The 16,068-nt window shown below is 39.3% G+C and overlaps 2 protein-coding genes across 3 annotated transcripts; one reads left to right on the plus strand and one right to left on the minus strand.

Moving 5' to 3' along the window:
• Positions 1–3,152: 3,152 nt before the first annotated feature.
• Positions 3,153–6,903, minus strand: pcare1 (photoreceptor cilium actin regulator 1). Its single transcript, XM_067478656.1, has 2 exons — positions 3,548–6,903; positions 3,153–3,276 (listed from the first exon to the last, which is right to left on the minus strand). Exons 1-2 carry the CDS (start codon positions 6,901–6,903, stop codon positions 3,153–3,155), a joined length of 3,480 nt encoding a protein of 1,159 aa, XP_067334757.1.
• A 4,429-nt stretch (positions 6,904–11,332) lies between these two features.
• Positions 11,333–16,060, plus strand: spdya (speedy/RINGO cell cycle regulator family member A). Of its 2 annotated transcripts, XM_067479636.1 has the most exons (7): positions 11,333–11,502; positions 12,077–12,351; positions 12,444–12,505; positions 12,591–12,676; positions 12,784–12,955; positions 13,140–13,485; positions 15,466–16,058. In XM_067479636.1, exons 2-7 carry the CDS (start codon positions 12,099–12,101, stop codon positions 15,522–15,524), a joined length of 978 nt encoding a protein of 325 aa, XP_067335737.1. In that variant the 5' UTR covers positions 11,333–11,502; positions 12,077–12,098; the 3' UTR covers positions 15,525–16,058. The 2 variants fall into 2 exon arrangements, with proteins under 2 accessions (XP_067335737.1, XP_067335738.1); XM_067479637.1 differs by lacking the exon at positions 11,333–11,502 and having other exon boundaries at positions 12,169–12,308; positions 15,466–16,060.
• The last annotated feature ends 8 nt before the right edge of the window (positions 16,061–16,068 follow it).

Below are 16,068 nucleotides of genomic sequence, written 5' to 3' on the forward strand. Positions count from 1 at the left end.
TTTACTGTAGAGTGTTGCTGTAGTAACATCAAATCGTTTTATTTTTATATAGTTTGGATAAAGGAAATAAATACATTTTGATATCTGTCAAGATATAAGAATGTTTCTTGTTCTTCTCAGTTTATTGTCACTTTCCATTCCACTCTATCTTTCTAAAAAAGGATTCTCTCTGTCACATGAGTTGTCAGATGTTTTTGTTGAACACAATAAGTGCTGGTTATCCAGACGAATCTGCACAAGACTGAATGGATCAGAAATGCTTAAAGGACACATTTCTTGGTGTATAGAGTTGTAAAGTTATGTCACACTGTGTGAACTGTTGTGGGATGCAAGCGCCATCTTATGATCTATGCATTTTACCTGCGCCCGCTACAGTGGTTTTGTTTGACAAAAATATATTTTAAAGTGTTTCAAATTTAATTAAGATGGGAAGAGGTATCCAAGCGCATGGGGACACAAGCCAGTGACGACCGCCAACGGTGCTGTTGACTTACAGGGTACCAGGAGGCAGAGCTGGAGATACAACATTGAGATTAAGATGTTGAGGTTCTCTTTGGGAGTGACGAGGATGGACAGGATCAGGAATGAGGACATCAGAGGGACAGCTCATGTTAGATGTTTAGGAGATGAAGTCAGAGAGGCCAGATTGAGGTGGTTTGGACATGTTCAGAGAAGAGACTACGAATATATCGGTAAAAGGATGCTGAAGTTGGAGCTGCCAGGTGGGAGGTCTAGAGGAAGACCAAAGAGGAGATTTATGGATGTAGTGAGAGGGGACATGAAGTTAGTTGGTGTGAGAGAAGAGGATGCAGAGGACAGGGTTAGATGGAGGCACATGATTCGCTGTGGCGAACCCTGAAAGGGAACAGCCCAAAGGAAAAGAAGAAGTAGTAGCAGGGGAAATGATGGAAGTGGAAGAAAAAGCAAGCAATTTATTGGAAAACCTAATATAGGAGCAGCTTTCCAGTGGCTTGGTGCAAGATCTGCTAATTCAGTACAATCATGACCACAAAGATAATTGATATCTGATCAGTGGCAACACTTTTAACAATGATGCATTGACCATACTGTACATGATAGCAGCAGAAGAAAACAACAAACAAACAAGTAGGGACACACAGAATTAAAGCACGAAGACCGAAGACAGGATGTAAGAAATGGTATGATGGTTCATTCCGTGTAGGATCCTTGGTTTGTGCTAAATCAAAGCCAGTAGAGAGGAGCCCAGGAGGTGCCATGCCAACCATGCAAACAGATTAGTAAGCTCCCAAATGATCTAATGTGTGCTCTTAATTTGTTGTCTTCTGTTTTTAGCACCGTAGAGCTGCTTGTAACCTCTGACTCATCCTCACTTACACGTCAAACAAAGCTACTACTTAATAAAAATGGGCTGTAGCTGCAGGCCCAAAGTTACAGAGCTTGAAGATGATAAATTAAGAGGACAAATTACTATATTCAGAGCACATATTGTGTAAGGTTCTATTTTGGTTGTGAGGAGACCTGTTGTTCTAAGCTGACCTGAGTGAAGGGTCTTGAAAACATTTCACATTTGATTTTATAATATATACTTTTTGCAAACCTTATGTGTGAAAATGAGAAAATTTAAAATTACAAGAGTATGGACAATACATAGATAAAATGCTTAGAATGAGGAATTAAAGATCTCAATATTGACTTGAAAATCATAATTAAACTGTACAGCAGCTTTGCTGCGTTGGAGGCAGAGCAGGGACGTTGGAGGCAGAGCATGTTCGTCGTGTCGGTGACAGCATCTGACAGCTTTAATTTCAAAAACAGGATTGTTTTCAGCAGGTCATGTTTGTTGCCTTCTCTGAAGAAAGACAATGATCAATGGTGCCTTTTTTAATATTAGATATAGGTGAGTTTTTCATAAATACATATCTCGGGGTTCCATTTGTTTGTAATATAATAATAAAAACAAAATTACCAACCCTGGTGATAAACAAGTACATACTTTATATTGTGCCCTTTCAGTTTGTTTACTCAATTACTGCAGGGTTATAAAAGGGCAAAGCAGAAAATATTTACAGCCCAGTCCTCAGTCACAGGTGCTGGACAGGAAGTAGCTACACCATGGGCTCATCGGGAAGCAAAATGCAGACATTATTGCCAGACTGTCCAATCCATAAGCGGTTTGCATGTCTGAGGTGGTATAAAATAAATCTCAGGAGTTGAGTAAATTGAGGCATACTGTAGCTAAGCTTCAATGTGTGTGAAGTGAACGCAGCAGCCTAAAGTCCACATGACACTTTAAAATAACCAATTTCCAGCTTTAAAGCATCTTCCATGTTTCAACTACACATCTTGCATTTGAGTTTATGGTTTTCTAGTGTGCTAAAGGACTACACCACAGTTATCACCAAGTCGGCCTTTAGACCTCAGTTCAGTTATTGTTTTGCGTAGTACTATTAGATGACTCACACATTCATCGTTTCTCTGTAACAGTCACAGTAATTTAACAGGTTGCTGTTAAAGGCCACTGTGCTTTGTTTCTGTGTGGATGTGTTTAAGGTCTAATGTTAAAGGAAGAACAAAATGCTAAAAATATCAAGCTTCAGCCAAATAGCCTAACAGCTGCCCTCTGAGTTTTAACAAAATCTATTAAATGTAAAATGTAACTTACCCTCTAGACATGGAGTAGATGTATAAAGTTCTATTAAATAAGAGGTTGAAAGGATTTTATAAAAAAAAACACAGAAAAATCACATTTGATTTAGAACTTTTTTCTTTAAAAATACTGACCAACAGTGACATTTAGCTTGTGTCAGAAATGTAGAAAAATGGAGAACTGATATCCCACTGAAGTAAATAAATACATAAAAACAATATGCAATCCTATCTATTATGTGTCAGTTGTGTCCCGGGGTGATGAGTTCCGCATTTTGTAAACATAACTTTGTGTCATTACATTTTTTTATGCAGTCAAAGAACATAATTATGTGAAACCAGGCACACATGCTCTAAATAGTAGCAATGAAAACACCCTTAAAAATAAACGGTGGGGAGGTGTCCAATTGTAGCAAGTGGCTAAAATTAGCTCATCCTCTCTTCCCTGTGGAATAAACATCATTAATGTTAATCCTTGGTAAACCCTACTAAGCTATAATCCCACTGGCCCTTCACTGGGCCGTTTAGTCTCTGTACAAGGCATGACCAACAATACACAGGTCCGGGTGTGATACAGAACGAGGTGTAACACTGAGGTCTGATTGGTTATCCCAAAGTTCATCATCCCCATTTTTGTCATTGTCCAACCTATAGAAATGAAAAGAGAATGTTGTCCAGTTGTGTGTCACTTACTATATAAACAGAAATGATGCATCACTTGTGAAGTTTATTCAGTTACTCTGGAACAAATCATGTAAGGCCAACGAAGGCCAATTATTGATTTTTTTACTAGAACATATGCAAGTATGCAAGTATGAAAGATTCAAAATGTATTGTTGAAATTATCAAAGATGGAAAATCTAGACATATTAAAGACAGTTTACAGTGTGTGACATAAAAACACTGAAAAAGTGCTCACCCCTTTGAACATATTGTTGGCTCACTCCCACAAGTCTCAGACACTGAGATGCCTGGTGATCTTGGTGGCAGAGTCAGACTTGGCCTTCGGTCTGAATGACTACGTCGGATGAATGGTCGAGGTCCTTGAAGAGATACAGGAAACCTTCCTCTACTCCCCAAAGGATGTGAAAAGGACACTCCAGTAGAGGTCCATGCTTGAGGAGGTTGGGGAACTGAACAGGACTGGGATTCAAACAGGGATGGGGATGCAGGGCAGAAGACGGAACGTGCATTACTCATTGTCCGAGGGCTGGATGAGTCTTCACTGCTGTTCTCTCTTGACCAACGTTGCACTTTTGGTGAGGCTGGTGGAGACGGTGCCTTAAAAGGGTATGAAGAGGCTGATTTTGAGTTTAGGATGGTCTGCTTTGCAATAGGTGTGCTAGGAAGCTTCCTCTGAACTGTTGGTGGAGTGGGAAGTGTCCTGTTAGCAGGGGGAGTAGCTGAAGATGGTGGGGTAGGTTGTCTTCTGAGGTTGTGCGGACTGGGAAGTCTTCGATGTAAGCTGCTTGGTGTAGATGGTGTGGAGGGTAACATTCGACCTCTAGACATAGGGAGGGTGGGAGGTGATTGGTTATTGACTACTGAAGAAGGAGGCACTGTAGATATTAAAGCATTAGGTCCAGGCACTGAAAGGTTGCCACAGTCTTGTATATCTCCTGATTCTTCTTGACTCTCAGGTGAATTTGCTGCTACAAAACTTGATGACAAATTGTCTGACTGCGAATCTGAAGAGTGCCCTAGTTGTAAGACCTTTCTTGCTTGCTGGTACAAAGACTCCTTTTCCTTTCCAGGATCTGTGGATGTCTGGATTTGGACATCTGATTGAGTGGCCTTTGACAGAGCAGATGTGTCTTGTTTATCTGCTCTGGCAATAGAAATAAACTTGGAAGCCTGTGGCATACCTCCTTTGCTCGGCAACACTGTTACTGACTGAACTGAGGCCCTCAGACGTTGCGATACTACAGCCCTCTTTAACACAGGCGATTTGCCAACTTTTGTAGGCCCATCGTCTAAACCAGTTGAAAGACACTGAGCCCCTTCAAAGGAATTGTCCAATAATACTTCCAGTGGAGGCGGAGGAAGAGTATCCAAATCTAAATCCTCAGTTTTCACAGATGACATTGATTCAGGTCTACAGCTAGTTACTCCAGTACTAAGTACAGCTTCTACATTTCCTAAACCAGGTAACACAGGAACTCCACACTTACGTACTCCTCTGAGAGGCCCCAGAACCTTAGGCCGTTCTAGCTCCTCTATTCCTTGACTGAAGGTATCTATCAGTTTTTTAACTGAATTTCTGCCTCTGCAAAAACCCGCAGATGGTCGTGGTGATGAAGGAGGGCTAGGTGGTGGGGTGGCTTTTATGGGACCCTTGGATGCTTTTTTGTCCTGTTTATCTTCTTTCACATCACTTGCTCTCATCTGTTTTGTGTTGTTGCTCCCTGTCACATCTGCTTTGTCTTTAGTTGCTTGGAGATTGCTGCTTCTCTGTGTTGAGAGATGTTTGCGATTTATTGCTGGAGATTGTGCTGGAGAGGTTCCTTGATGTTGTTTTCCTGGAACAGTTCTTATGCTTCCCCCAGCCTTGTTTTTGCTCATTTTTTGCAGCCTCTGGTTTAAATCCTTCTGGGTCCTTTCTAGTTCAAGGAGAGTAGGATCTTCACCCTTGCTCCGTAGAGATTCTGCAGACTGTGAACGTCGCCCTTTAGCCACAGGGTTTTTTTTAACTACTCCTTTCTGAGTAGGTGCTGCTGTCTGAGGTCTCCTTGGAGATCGTTCATCCTCATCTGTCCACTGGTGTCTACTGGTTTTTGGGCTGCCCACTACCTTTACTTTGGTACTCAAGTTCTGTGAAGGAAGAAACTGTATCCTGTCACTAATAGCGTTTTTCATTTTGAGGGTCATTTCTACATTTTGGGGATTCTCTATGCGCTTTGTGGGTAGGCGACCAGGGTTTTGTTGTAGATGGGCTACAGGAGAAGAATTTGATCTTTTTCTAAACCCTACTTGTTCCATGCCTCTATCCATCTCCTCCCCATCATCATCGTTGTTTTCCTCACCATCATCTAAGGAAACCAATCCTAGCAAGGAGTCTGTTGGTTCATTAGCCATTACGGTACACGTAGAACCTAGTGAGTTGAGTGAAGTGAGGGAAACACTTGGACTTATTTGACTTGTAATCTTTTTCCTTGACACTCCTTGTCTAATGTTCATGGAGCCACATCCCTTAGGACTGACAGGAGTAGTTCTATTTGTCCCTGTCGACTCACAACTCTCTCGTCGATGGCGTGTTTCAGATCCAGCGAGGGATTCACTTTCAGCGCCAATACCGCTATCCTCACTAAACAGAGCAGAGTCCTCTGGCCTAGGCTTGTGCAAAGAGGCCATTTCAATTTGAGATAAGAGTTGCATTACTCTAGTCTCCACTGCACGTTTGACTTTCAGTTTTTCTTCTAAAAGCTCTGAGACTGACGCAAAGTACTCCACTGCCTCTTCTAAAGCAGAGTCCCCAAATCCACCAACAGTCTGACACACATTTTGCATTCTCTGTGTGGTGTACTGAAGCAGCTGCTGCAACAAATCCGGTGGGGGCTCAATATTATGAGAGCCAGACTTCAGAGGGGTGGAAGATGAGAGATTTTTCATTTGGCTGGGCCAAGCAAGATGTTCCCCATTATCTTTTAAAACTTTTTCCCCTTCATCTGCCATGTCTTCCAGTTCCTGAATTATTTCCTCATAGCGTAGAGCCATAAAGGCAACCATAGGCTGCACAGAAACCTGAGTTTGGGTTGCTTGTTCCAAAAGTTCGAGTAAAACATCATATTTGTTTATACTAGGATTCAAAAAGGCATAAGCGGCTTGGTGAGCTTTAACTAGGGGTTCAGGGAAGTCCACTTTTGATTCAACGGGTAATTTATCCTTGTCTTTCTTTTTAAGAACTTTTGTACCTCTTGTATTTTTCTTTGGTTTTCTGCCAGACCTTTTGTCTGTTACATCCTGCTTGTCAGCGTGTTTCTCCTTTTTTTGCGACACTGTTGGTTTGGACATTTCTTGACTCTCTAATTTATCCACCTTTACTGCATCTGGGCCAAGCTCAGTCGCAGATGTCTTTTTTTGAGGTGTCACATGTTTCTCTTTCGGAAATACTTGGGTTTTTCCAGCTGCCTTCCCTTCTTTTGTATCCCCATCTGTAGATCCAGTTGACTCGCAGTTATCTTCCAGGTTTTCTTGGGCTGCCGGTGGTAGCATTCTCCCCTGCCTCATGGGACTCAGAATCCCAAAATTGTTACCTTTGGATGGGGAGCAACCCATTTTAGACGATGTTATGACTTCTCGGATACACCAAAAAATGTATGGACGCACTTCAGTGAATGATGCAAAGAATAGCCAAGGTCCTTAGCCACCTGCTGTATCTGTCATCTTCAGCTGGCTGACGTAGCTCTCTCTGAGATAGTTTTCCACAAGGATGTTACCAAGATAAAATATTGATAAATCCATTTGTATAAATCTCTTCCAGCACTCAGTGATTGGCAAAATATATCCACAGGGTGGTCTTCATGTTTAGAAAAAAAATCCCAGTAACATGCTCTGAAAACATGTATGTCCTTACTTTATAAAGGACAAGCAACTGAGGGGATTAGTGGGGCTCTCACTGAACTCCTCCATGTGCGCATATGCCGCGTTAAACCATATAAAACTCACCTACTTGTAACACCATAAGCTCATTTACGGAATGAGGGCTGGCCTCATGTAGCTTTTTATAGCCTGGAAAACAATATCTCCCTCATCAGGCTTTGGGCCATTTCCACAGCAAAAAGGGGGAAAAGAAATCAACTCAATAAAGAAAATTGTTTTATTTTCAAATGCATTAGAAAGTGACCGCTAACAGTTCTAGTCTATTATTGGTTATATCATAGGCTTATAGCACAACATAATTACTTTAATCATGTCACTATGTGGGGAGCACGGTGGTGAAGTGGTTAGTGCTGTTGCCTCACAGCTAGAAGATCACTGGTCCCCGCTGCAGCCCTTCTGTGTAGAGTTTGCATGTAGGACTGTTGGTGTGTTTCCTCCCACAGTCCAAAGGCGTACATGTTAAGCTAATTGGTTGCACCCTGGGTGTACCCTGCCTCTTGCCCAATGACAGCTGGGATAAACGCGAACCCCCCAATGATCCTGATAAGGAAAGGGGGTTAAAGGTGATGGATGACAGATCAAATTGCCTGAAAATCTGCATTAAGTTATCTTTTGTAATTTGCTGTTCTTCTTCTATATTAAAGATCAGCCACTGAACAGTAGTTCTAGTTTTCTCTACCTCTTCTTAGGTTCGAGACGGGCAGAGGTAGATGGAGGCTTTTGCATGAGTGGTGATGGATGGTTTGGGGCATTAGTTTTCTCCTTTTATGGAATTTTCTTATTTGAATCAGTGGCACATCACTCACATGACTAAAAATATCTTGTGTGTAAAATCCTCCCTTGATAATTTTGCAAAAACCTTTTTCTAGTTACATACAAAGTATATAGTCAGTCTGCCCATCTGGAGTTGACTGTATGTGACCGTGAAATACAGGAAAAATTGTGTTTAGCTGATATTTGACAAATATGAAGTAACTGGGCCTTCATAATTTTACTTTACCTTATGTAAACACAGTGCAAATGTAAATACAAACTTAAAACATGTCATAATCAGCAAGGAGTAATAAGTTGGGTCTTTTGGCCTTTCCACTTGTGCAGACATTTTTCCAGATTCTCTGTTTTAATGATATTATGAACTGTAGATTTATCTTGAAGTGCTAAACATGTATTCTTTCAATGACTGGTAAACTCCTGGACTTTTTTTTTTTACCCAGTCAATATACTGATCCTTTGCCCAATTACCTTATTAGATAAGATGTTATACCAAGTCAAGGTTTATTAGTGTATTGTTAAACTAGTAAAACGTGTCACACAACAGAATAGAGTTATAGTAATTGATAAAATGAAAAAAATATGTGTACAGAGATACACGCATACATAAATATTGTGTATACAGAAAAGAACCACCTGCCTTGGAAATTGTGACCTTTAATTTTTTTTTCAACGTTGAAAGGTAGGGGTAACTAAATTATCCCTGATTGTTAGAAGAGTGAGCCTCACTTAAAAACGTTTAGAAATGAATGTCTGCTTTGCTGCAAGTGCTGTTCTTTCTGTATTGGGAGTCGGCTAATCCAATATCTAATTAGTTCATTAGATGTTGTATTAAAAATTAGAATTGTAGTGGAGTAAGGTAACATTCATGTATAGCCTACGTTTCTCATAATTGTATATGTAGGCTACAGCACCTGGGTTGGGTTTCAGTGTGGAAAGTGTCACACATCCGGATGAGATGCAAAGTTGTGACATTTACTTGTATATTTAATCACAATATTTATTTTATCCTAGAAGACTTTAACCCTAAAATAATTCCTACAGAGGCTCAACTGCCTTGTGAAATTCAAATAGTGGATCTGCCCCTTCTTGCTCCTTTGACCACTGATGAAGGTGAGGTGAAGATGAACAAGTACTGGGCAGAAGGTTCTTACAGATAATGACTAATGAAGCTGCTTTGACGACCCGTGTCCACTAGATGGCACTGTAGGACGTGAACGTGTCAAAAAGTCAACAAAGACACAAAAGATGAATGTCTGTTATGAAACTATTCATAACATAACTACATGTTATACAAATCTGCACCATAGAACATGGGGAAATTGTCTAAAAGATTGTGCTTAAAAAAATCGAATCTAAATTGGATTTAAATTACTTAAGGTTTTTAGGCATATTTGTCAAAATCTTTTCAAAACAGGCAACAGTATGTTATGATGGAAACAGTATTCTTTCATAAGTTTTTAACCAATGTTTTGGATTACAAAGTGATTTAAACACATTTCCTTGCATGTATCTGTATCCTGCATGGGAAGAAGCAGAGTTTCAGTTCAGTCTGCACAGGTGCATTGTGGGATCACCTTAGCTCGACAACACACAACAAATTAACAGAGAAACAGACATAATGATGAATACACAGAAACACAGACAACATTGCAGATGCCTATAAAAAACAAACAATGGGAAAACAGTCTGATCTGTTTATTTGTTTTTTATGAATTTCCAAGATAAACATGATTATGACTCTTTTAAAACCTAATATTGGGGTCAGAAATCAGTCTCTGCCTAAATGACCACCTGCAGTTTATTGTTCAGGTTTTAAAGTTCTAAAAAGCCAGGAGGGCAATTTGATCTGGTACCTGAACACTACACCAGACATAATCTTTTCCAAAAGATATCACATGGCATCTGACAATGTGACTCACCTTAAGTCTTTCTCTTTCTCTAGAAGAAACAGCAGTTTACTGGAAAGCAACTCAGACGTGAGCCACATTTCTCTGTATCTCTGTGTTTAATATTTATCACTTTATACTTTTTATTACACTACATTTCTAATCAAAGCTGAGTTACATGTTACAATCACATTTAATTCACACATTTCATATTGTACCAATTCCCAGTTTTATTATAAAACCGAATCAATAGCGAAACAAGAATCACTTCACTAAAGGAGGCGCAGGCAGTTAGCCCTCATTCCATGGTCTTACTTATCAGACTTGTTTGACAAAGTTGGTTGATACATAGTAATTTTAGTCTTTGGTGTCCTTGAACTTCTCTCATGCTGCTGTTGCAAATCAAGTTCTTGTTGTTACTGCACTGAGAACTCGGGCAGAGCAGTTCCTGTTTATTAGTATGACTGATTTACCGACATGATTTTTGTTCTCTCCTTCTGAAGGCACGTGTGCTAGCACATAGGATTATGCATAACCAACCACTGTTAAATCAGGTGCAAATAACAAGATAATACTACAAGATAACCACATATCTTTACACTCATTTTAGATGGTTTCTGTGGCTCATTAATACTCAGCATCCTGACATTATTTTCAGTTTTCTTGACATTTTATCAGTGATCTGTGTTTTATTCTTGAAACTATGTCATATGTGATGTTGCAACATAAATAGTTTTTTTAAGTACTTTTATTTATAATACTTTTAACTTTAGAAATGTCATGGGGCACTTGTTCTTTCACTATAGCATATTTTTGTTTGTGTACTTGCACTTTTACTTAGGTATACTTTTAAAGTACATCCACCACCGACCATCATAAATATGTTTTGAAAAATGTGTATAAAGGTTTACAATTGAAATCTCACAAGCTTGACTCTTATCAAAAAGTGCCCCTGACTTCTCTTTTCATATCTGGAGTCAGATCATACTCCAACAGCATGTCCAATTCAATTCAACTGTTTTTACATAGCACCAATTCACAACAAAGTCATCTCAAGGAACTTTACAGAATAAATTCCAGAATATATAAGTATGTAGAGGCAACCCAACAAATCCCCATTGAGCAAGCCCTAGGAAACAGTGGAGAGGAACAACTCCCTTTAATGGAAGAAACCGTTAAAAATCCACAGTATGACAACTCCGTCCATGACCACTTTAAGTTGTGGTCCACAGGCTCCTGCAGCCATCTTAGGAAATAACCAGTAATGGATATATCTCAGAAATTCATATTTACAGTTAAGGAATAAGTGACCCATTGTTCCTCCTCACAGAAGATTCACACATTACTGTGTAATCACAGAAATTAAAGTCTTAATTTTACTCTTGCTGTTTGCTGTTCTTGGTGCCGTTTTTGTTGGGGATGTTTTTTTACATTCATTTACCCAGATGGACTTTGTATCACTTTCAATAAATAAAGTTTATTTAAAAAAAAAACAACAACTGAAAGGCAAGAAGAAGAAGAAGAAAGGGCGGGACGTGAGTGTTTCCGCGTGCAGGTGTTACTGAGCAATTGGCGCGGATAGAGACGCACGTTCCCACCTTAATCATCTTCTCGGGTTAGTAATTGAAATGTCGGCATTATTTTCGCATTTACAGTTTTAAATGTGCTAATTGTGAATATTATTCCCTGGTTTCGAGGACTTTGTTGAGCTACAGCGTTTAGAGCTAGTTAGGTATGATATGTTTAGCTTATGCTCGTAGTTACGTTAGCAAACTTACTGTAAAATCTAATTTCTCACCGCTAGCTTGTTGCTCAACTCGGCTACATTCACCGAAGCTAAAAAAAAAAAAGTTTGTTCAATTTGCACGTTAGGTCAAAGTAAGCTTTTACTCTGTAGTAACGTCCGTTGTTATTTTATAGTACCGTTAAGCTAGACTTTCTAAATTTTAAGAGTAATTTCTCAAGTTTATTGTGCCCCAGGTATCATTAGATCTAAAGTAACATTCTAAACAATGTAATCCATTAAAAGTTAGGTTCCTTAGTTTATTAAGGTCTCCTGTTTTAAATCAATTTAAACCAATGTACAGCCACTGAATGATCCATGCTCAGATTTTGGATCTCAGTACTCAACCGTTGTTCATTTTTCAACTTTAAACCTCTTGTCTATTTCCCCTTGGAACACTCGACAGACCACCTCAGCACAGATGAAGCATGATGAAGCACACACACAGGTGGTGCCAGACTCCCCCCTCGGTTACTGTGCGGGGAAAACCGAACACTGCTCAGTCCCTCCAAACCAGAAGAGGTCTCAGGATAAAAAGACCCAACACCCAAGACACCCAGGGCCCACCGGGGAAGAGCCAGCCCAGCCAGCGGCAGGATAAAATGCTCTATTCCAGGATGACTTTGCCTCCAACTATTGTAATCCAACGGCAGGAAATGGCATCATACTTCAGACTTTTTGGTCAACAAATACCCCAATGATTTTAGTCAGTTGCATTATACTTTTACCTTTGATTAGCTGAAAGGCTCATTTAAAATTATGTTTGGTTACAGATAATGATGACCTTATTCAAGACTTTCTGTGGATGGACTGTTGCCGTAAAATTACAGACAAGGTAAAGCAATTAGTTATATGAAAGCTTAAACTTTCTGAAGAATTCTGTGTACAACTGACTCCAACCTTTCTGCCTAATTCACCAGTACCTTCTAGCCATGACCTTTGTGTACTTCAAAAGGGCCAGTTTCACTATTGCTGAATACACCAGGAAGAATTTTTTCATTGCACTGTAAGTTTTTTTTTTTTTTTTTTTTAGAGAAAAGATTATATCTCATATAATCCACCACTGTGGATTTGCCAGCCGTAACAAATTTAGCCCCTGTTATCTGTCTGTAGGTACCTTGCAAACACCATGGAGGAGGATGAGGAGGAGAGTAAGTATGAGATTTTTCCATGGGCACTGGGAAAGAAATGGAGGAAGCAGTTTCCTCACTTCCTCAAGCAAAGAGACAAGCTGTGGAACCGCATTGAGTATAGAGCTGCTGTCAGCAGGCGCTGCTGTGAAGAGGTTAATTACTTAAGGAGATTGATAAATGGTGTTTTTGTGGAATTTATTTTAATTTATTTAAAGGTCTTGGTTTTTGCTGCAAAGAGCAGTTTTTATTACTTTGTTTTAAAGCCTGAAGTTTTTCTATATTGTGTTTTAGGGTTTTTCTCTGAACTGTACTTTATTTAACTCTCCAACATTTTAGGTGATGGCCATTGTGCCGTCTCACTCTGTGTGGCAACGAGAGAGATCAGAGCACCACAGTGGAGCCCAGAGACAGTACAGTGACCACGCACGTAATCCCCGTGGGCCCTCTGCCTCTCCAGTCTCCTGTGGCCTTTGTAACCATGACAGTGGGTTGGATCAGGCCCAGGGCTCATCCTTGTCCTGTAGAAGCTCTTCTGCACAGACCCCAAACACCACCTATCCACACTCTTTAACCTCCTTGCTGACGGTGGGGAGCACACCCCCCAGAGCTACGTTCTCTTGCAAGAAGGCAGTGGAGACTAAAAGCCACGAGCAGAATTCCTGCTGTGCTCAGGAGATTTCCAGTAGGTATCATTATTACAGGATCGCTTCTCTTCCTGTCACAGCTTTTGGTTCAAAAGGCTGAACCAGCCTTAGTTTTGAGCTCAGCACCATGTACATTACTCAATAATTTGTTCGGTCACCATGCCACAAACCCAAACAAAGTTTGTGTAAGAAAAATGGTGTGACTGAATAACACGTGCTACACAGAATGCTAATGTAACAAATAGTGCTTGGTAACCCTGATCTGAGCCCGATTTCTTGGTACATGAATTAGCAGGTTAGGAACTTATCGTTTGTGATTTGACATGATGTGAGTTAGTTCTTCCAAAATCTTTTTATCTTGAGAACATATTTACAATCTCAAACCTACCCAGGAGCAGGTGTATTCTTAGTCAGTATAAACAATATAAATTTACGGGTTTGAATGGCGTAGGTCCAGGAGTTTCATTCCACTATGTGGATGAGATTAAAACAATTCAGACTGGGGTGATGATATAAAGGAAGATTATAAAGTGTTGTGCTGTGCCACAATACACTCCTCCTTCAGTGGCTGCAGTCTGATGACATTTACCAGAAAAAAGCTATAGTATTACCAAGTATGAATAGGTCACACACACTTTTTGGATGTGTGTAACAAGATAACACTTAACAAGTAAAGAAATGTCTCCTTTTAATTAACCCACAATCAACAGTCAATGCTAATATAGTGGTAAAAGTAACAGACAGCAGTTTGCCAAATATTCTTGTAATTTACTTTAATCTGATCCTAGGTCTATGGTGTGCTTGTACTTGCTCTGAATATTTAGCATAGATTCTACAAATGATTCAGTCAGATCTGTGGACATGCCATTGTGGTGCTACATTCACATTTTCTGTTTCAAACATTTTTGTAGCATCTATAAATTCTTAGTAACCATTCTGCTGAGGTTAAAAATGTGCTTTGTTGCTCTCTCTCTCTTTCTCTCTGAGTCTTTATCATTACCACATAGCCGATGGGAAACCTGATCATGGATCTAGTCAGCAACCACAACTTATTCCAGCGTATATGATCCAATTCTAATGTGAAAAGAACTGATATATTAAATTATTGTATTGAAAGGTTAGATTAAGAAGCTTATGTACAAGTGTACTGATTGTGTCATTAATGAGGTCACATAGCAGCCTGTGAAGTTTGCCTTTGAAGTTTAGCTTTTAAGTTTGTTTAGCTAGTTGTCGTAGAAACAATGTTATAAAAAGTTTGTTACATGAAAGATGGTTCAGCTCAGCCTTTGGAAAAGAACACAGCTATTGGGGCTACAACGTTCCAGCTATTAGAGATTTAAGGTCAGTTATTAAGGCTGACGGAACAGACTACAAAGGTGAAAGTGAAAGGTTCAGTGTGTAGCTGTGGAGGCACACTGTTGCTTACCTTGTTCGGTGGAATTGATTTTTGAACGTGTTTGTGAAATTACTATAAGTAAACATGTACTGTAGAATTACTGTTATCAAGTTGAAAAATGTGGAATTCAATAAATGTTCAGGGTTGTTCATGCAGCACTCTCTGGAGTGGATAATTGTTGGACCACCGGATTATGAGTAAGATCCCCTCTACAATTAGAGTATCCTGTATTACTTATCTGATCTTGGATCTCTTAAGCCACTTACAAAGAATGGGGCCCTGGATGTGTTTAATATTTCAAATGTTTTCTTTTTTACCACTTTTGTAAACAGTAGGTCAAACTAAAAACTCAGAATTACATTCTGTTGATTAATGTAAAATCAACAGTTGTTATGCACATAAACTTTTTCATACTAAGCTATTTAAAGCGCATATTTCTTTTATTATAAATGTATAAGTGCTGCATTGGAAAAAGTGTTTTTTAAAAAAAATGTAACAATGTCGAGAGACTTTGAAGGGAAACTAGAATGTGAGGTGCAAAGGAGAGTTAGTTTCTAGAGTATTACTGATTGATTGATTTTAATTTTGCATGACTGACACTAACTTGCTTTTCTCTGTGTAGGGGATGAGTCATCTTGTGTTTGCTATGACACCTCCATGGACTGGATCAGTGAAGAGTAGAGCCTCAAAACCACCTCAATCAGTTTTCCTGCTTAATTTTTTGTGGAGGAGTTCTTATGTCATCTTCTCTCTTCTGTAATGTCACTTGTGCTCTGAAGTAAAAGGTCTGAGTCACATGTGTAACTTTCTGCTTTCTGTTTCCCTTCATTATCTGGTCAGAAAAAAATGTTATGTTTTCTAGTGTGAAAGAATGAACTTTGTCATTTACATGCCATACTCCAATGGAAACGTCCAAAAAGATTGATATCAAAGTATTGTAAAGGTTTGTTCCTGCTATTTATTTATTTATTTATATATTTATTTACTTGAGCACTTTTGAAATGTTTTTGAAAACCACTTCTAGACAGAAATGTCTGAGTTTCTGAAATACTGGCTGAATGAAAGACATATGTCCATGGCATGGTCTGTCACTGGGAGTCTACTGGGTGTGCTTTTAGTATTGTTGCCATTGTGCTTGTTTAATGATCCAACACTGATGCTTGAGTTTTCAATAAAAAGTTAAAATTGAGTCATTTTTGTGTTGTAAACTAGAATGCAATCACAA

The sequence above is a fragment of the Channa argus genome, chromosome 16 (assembly GCF_033026475.1).
Source record: "Channa argus isolate prfri chromosome 16, Channa argus male v1.0, whole genome shotgun sequence".
Taxonomy (NCBI): Eukaryota; Metazoa; Chordata; class Actinopteri; order Anabantiformes; family Channidae; genus Channa; species Channa argus.

What these genes read in the sequence shown, in the direction of transcription:
- pcare1 (XM_067478656.1), bottom strand. Translation starts at nt 6,903, where the DNA reads ATGGGTTGCTCCCCATCCAAAGGTAACAATTTTGGGATTCTGAGTCCC. An exon ending in CCAACAATATGTTCAAAGGG is followed by an intron (nt 3,277 to 3,547) that starts GTGAGCACTTTT and finishes TCATTTCTATAG; the next exon opens with GTTGGACAATGACAAAAATG.
- spdya (XM_067479636.1), top strand. Translation starts at nt 12,099, where the DNA reads ATGATGAAGCACACACACAGGTGGTGCCAGACTCCCCCCTCGGTTACT. An exon ending in AAGAATTTTTTCATTGCACT is followed by an intron (nt 12,677 to 12,783) that starts GTAAGTTTTTTT and finishes ATCTGTCTGTAG; the next exon opens with GTACCTTGCAAACACCATGG. An exon ending in GCAGGCGCTGCTGTGAAGAG is followed by an intron (nt 12,956 to 13,139) that starts GTTAATTACTTA and finishes CCAACATTTTAG; the next exon opens with GTGATGGCCATTGTGCCGTC.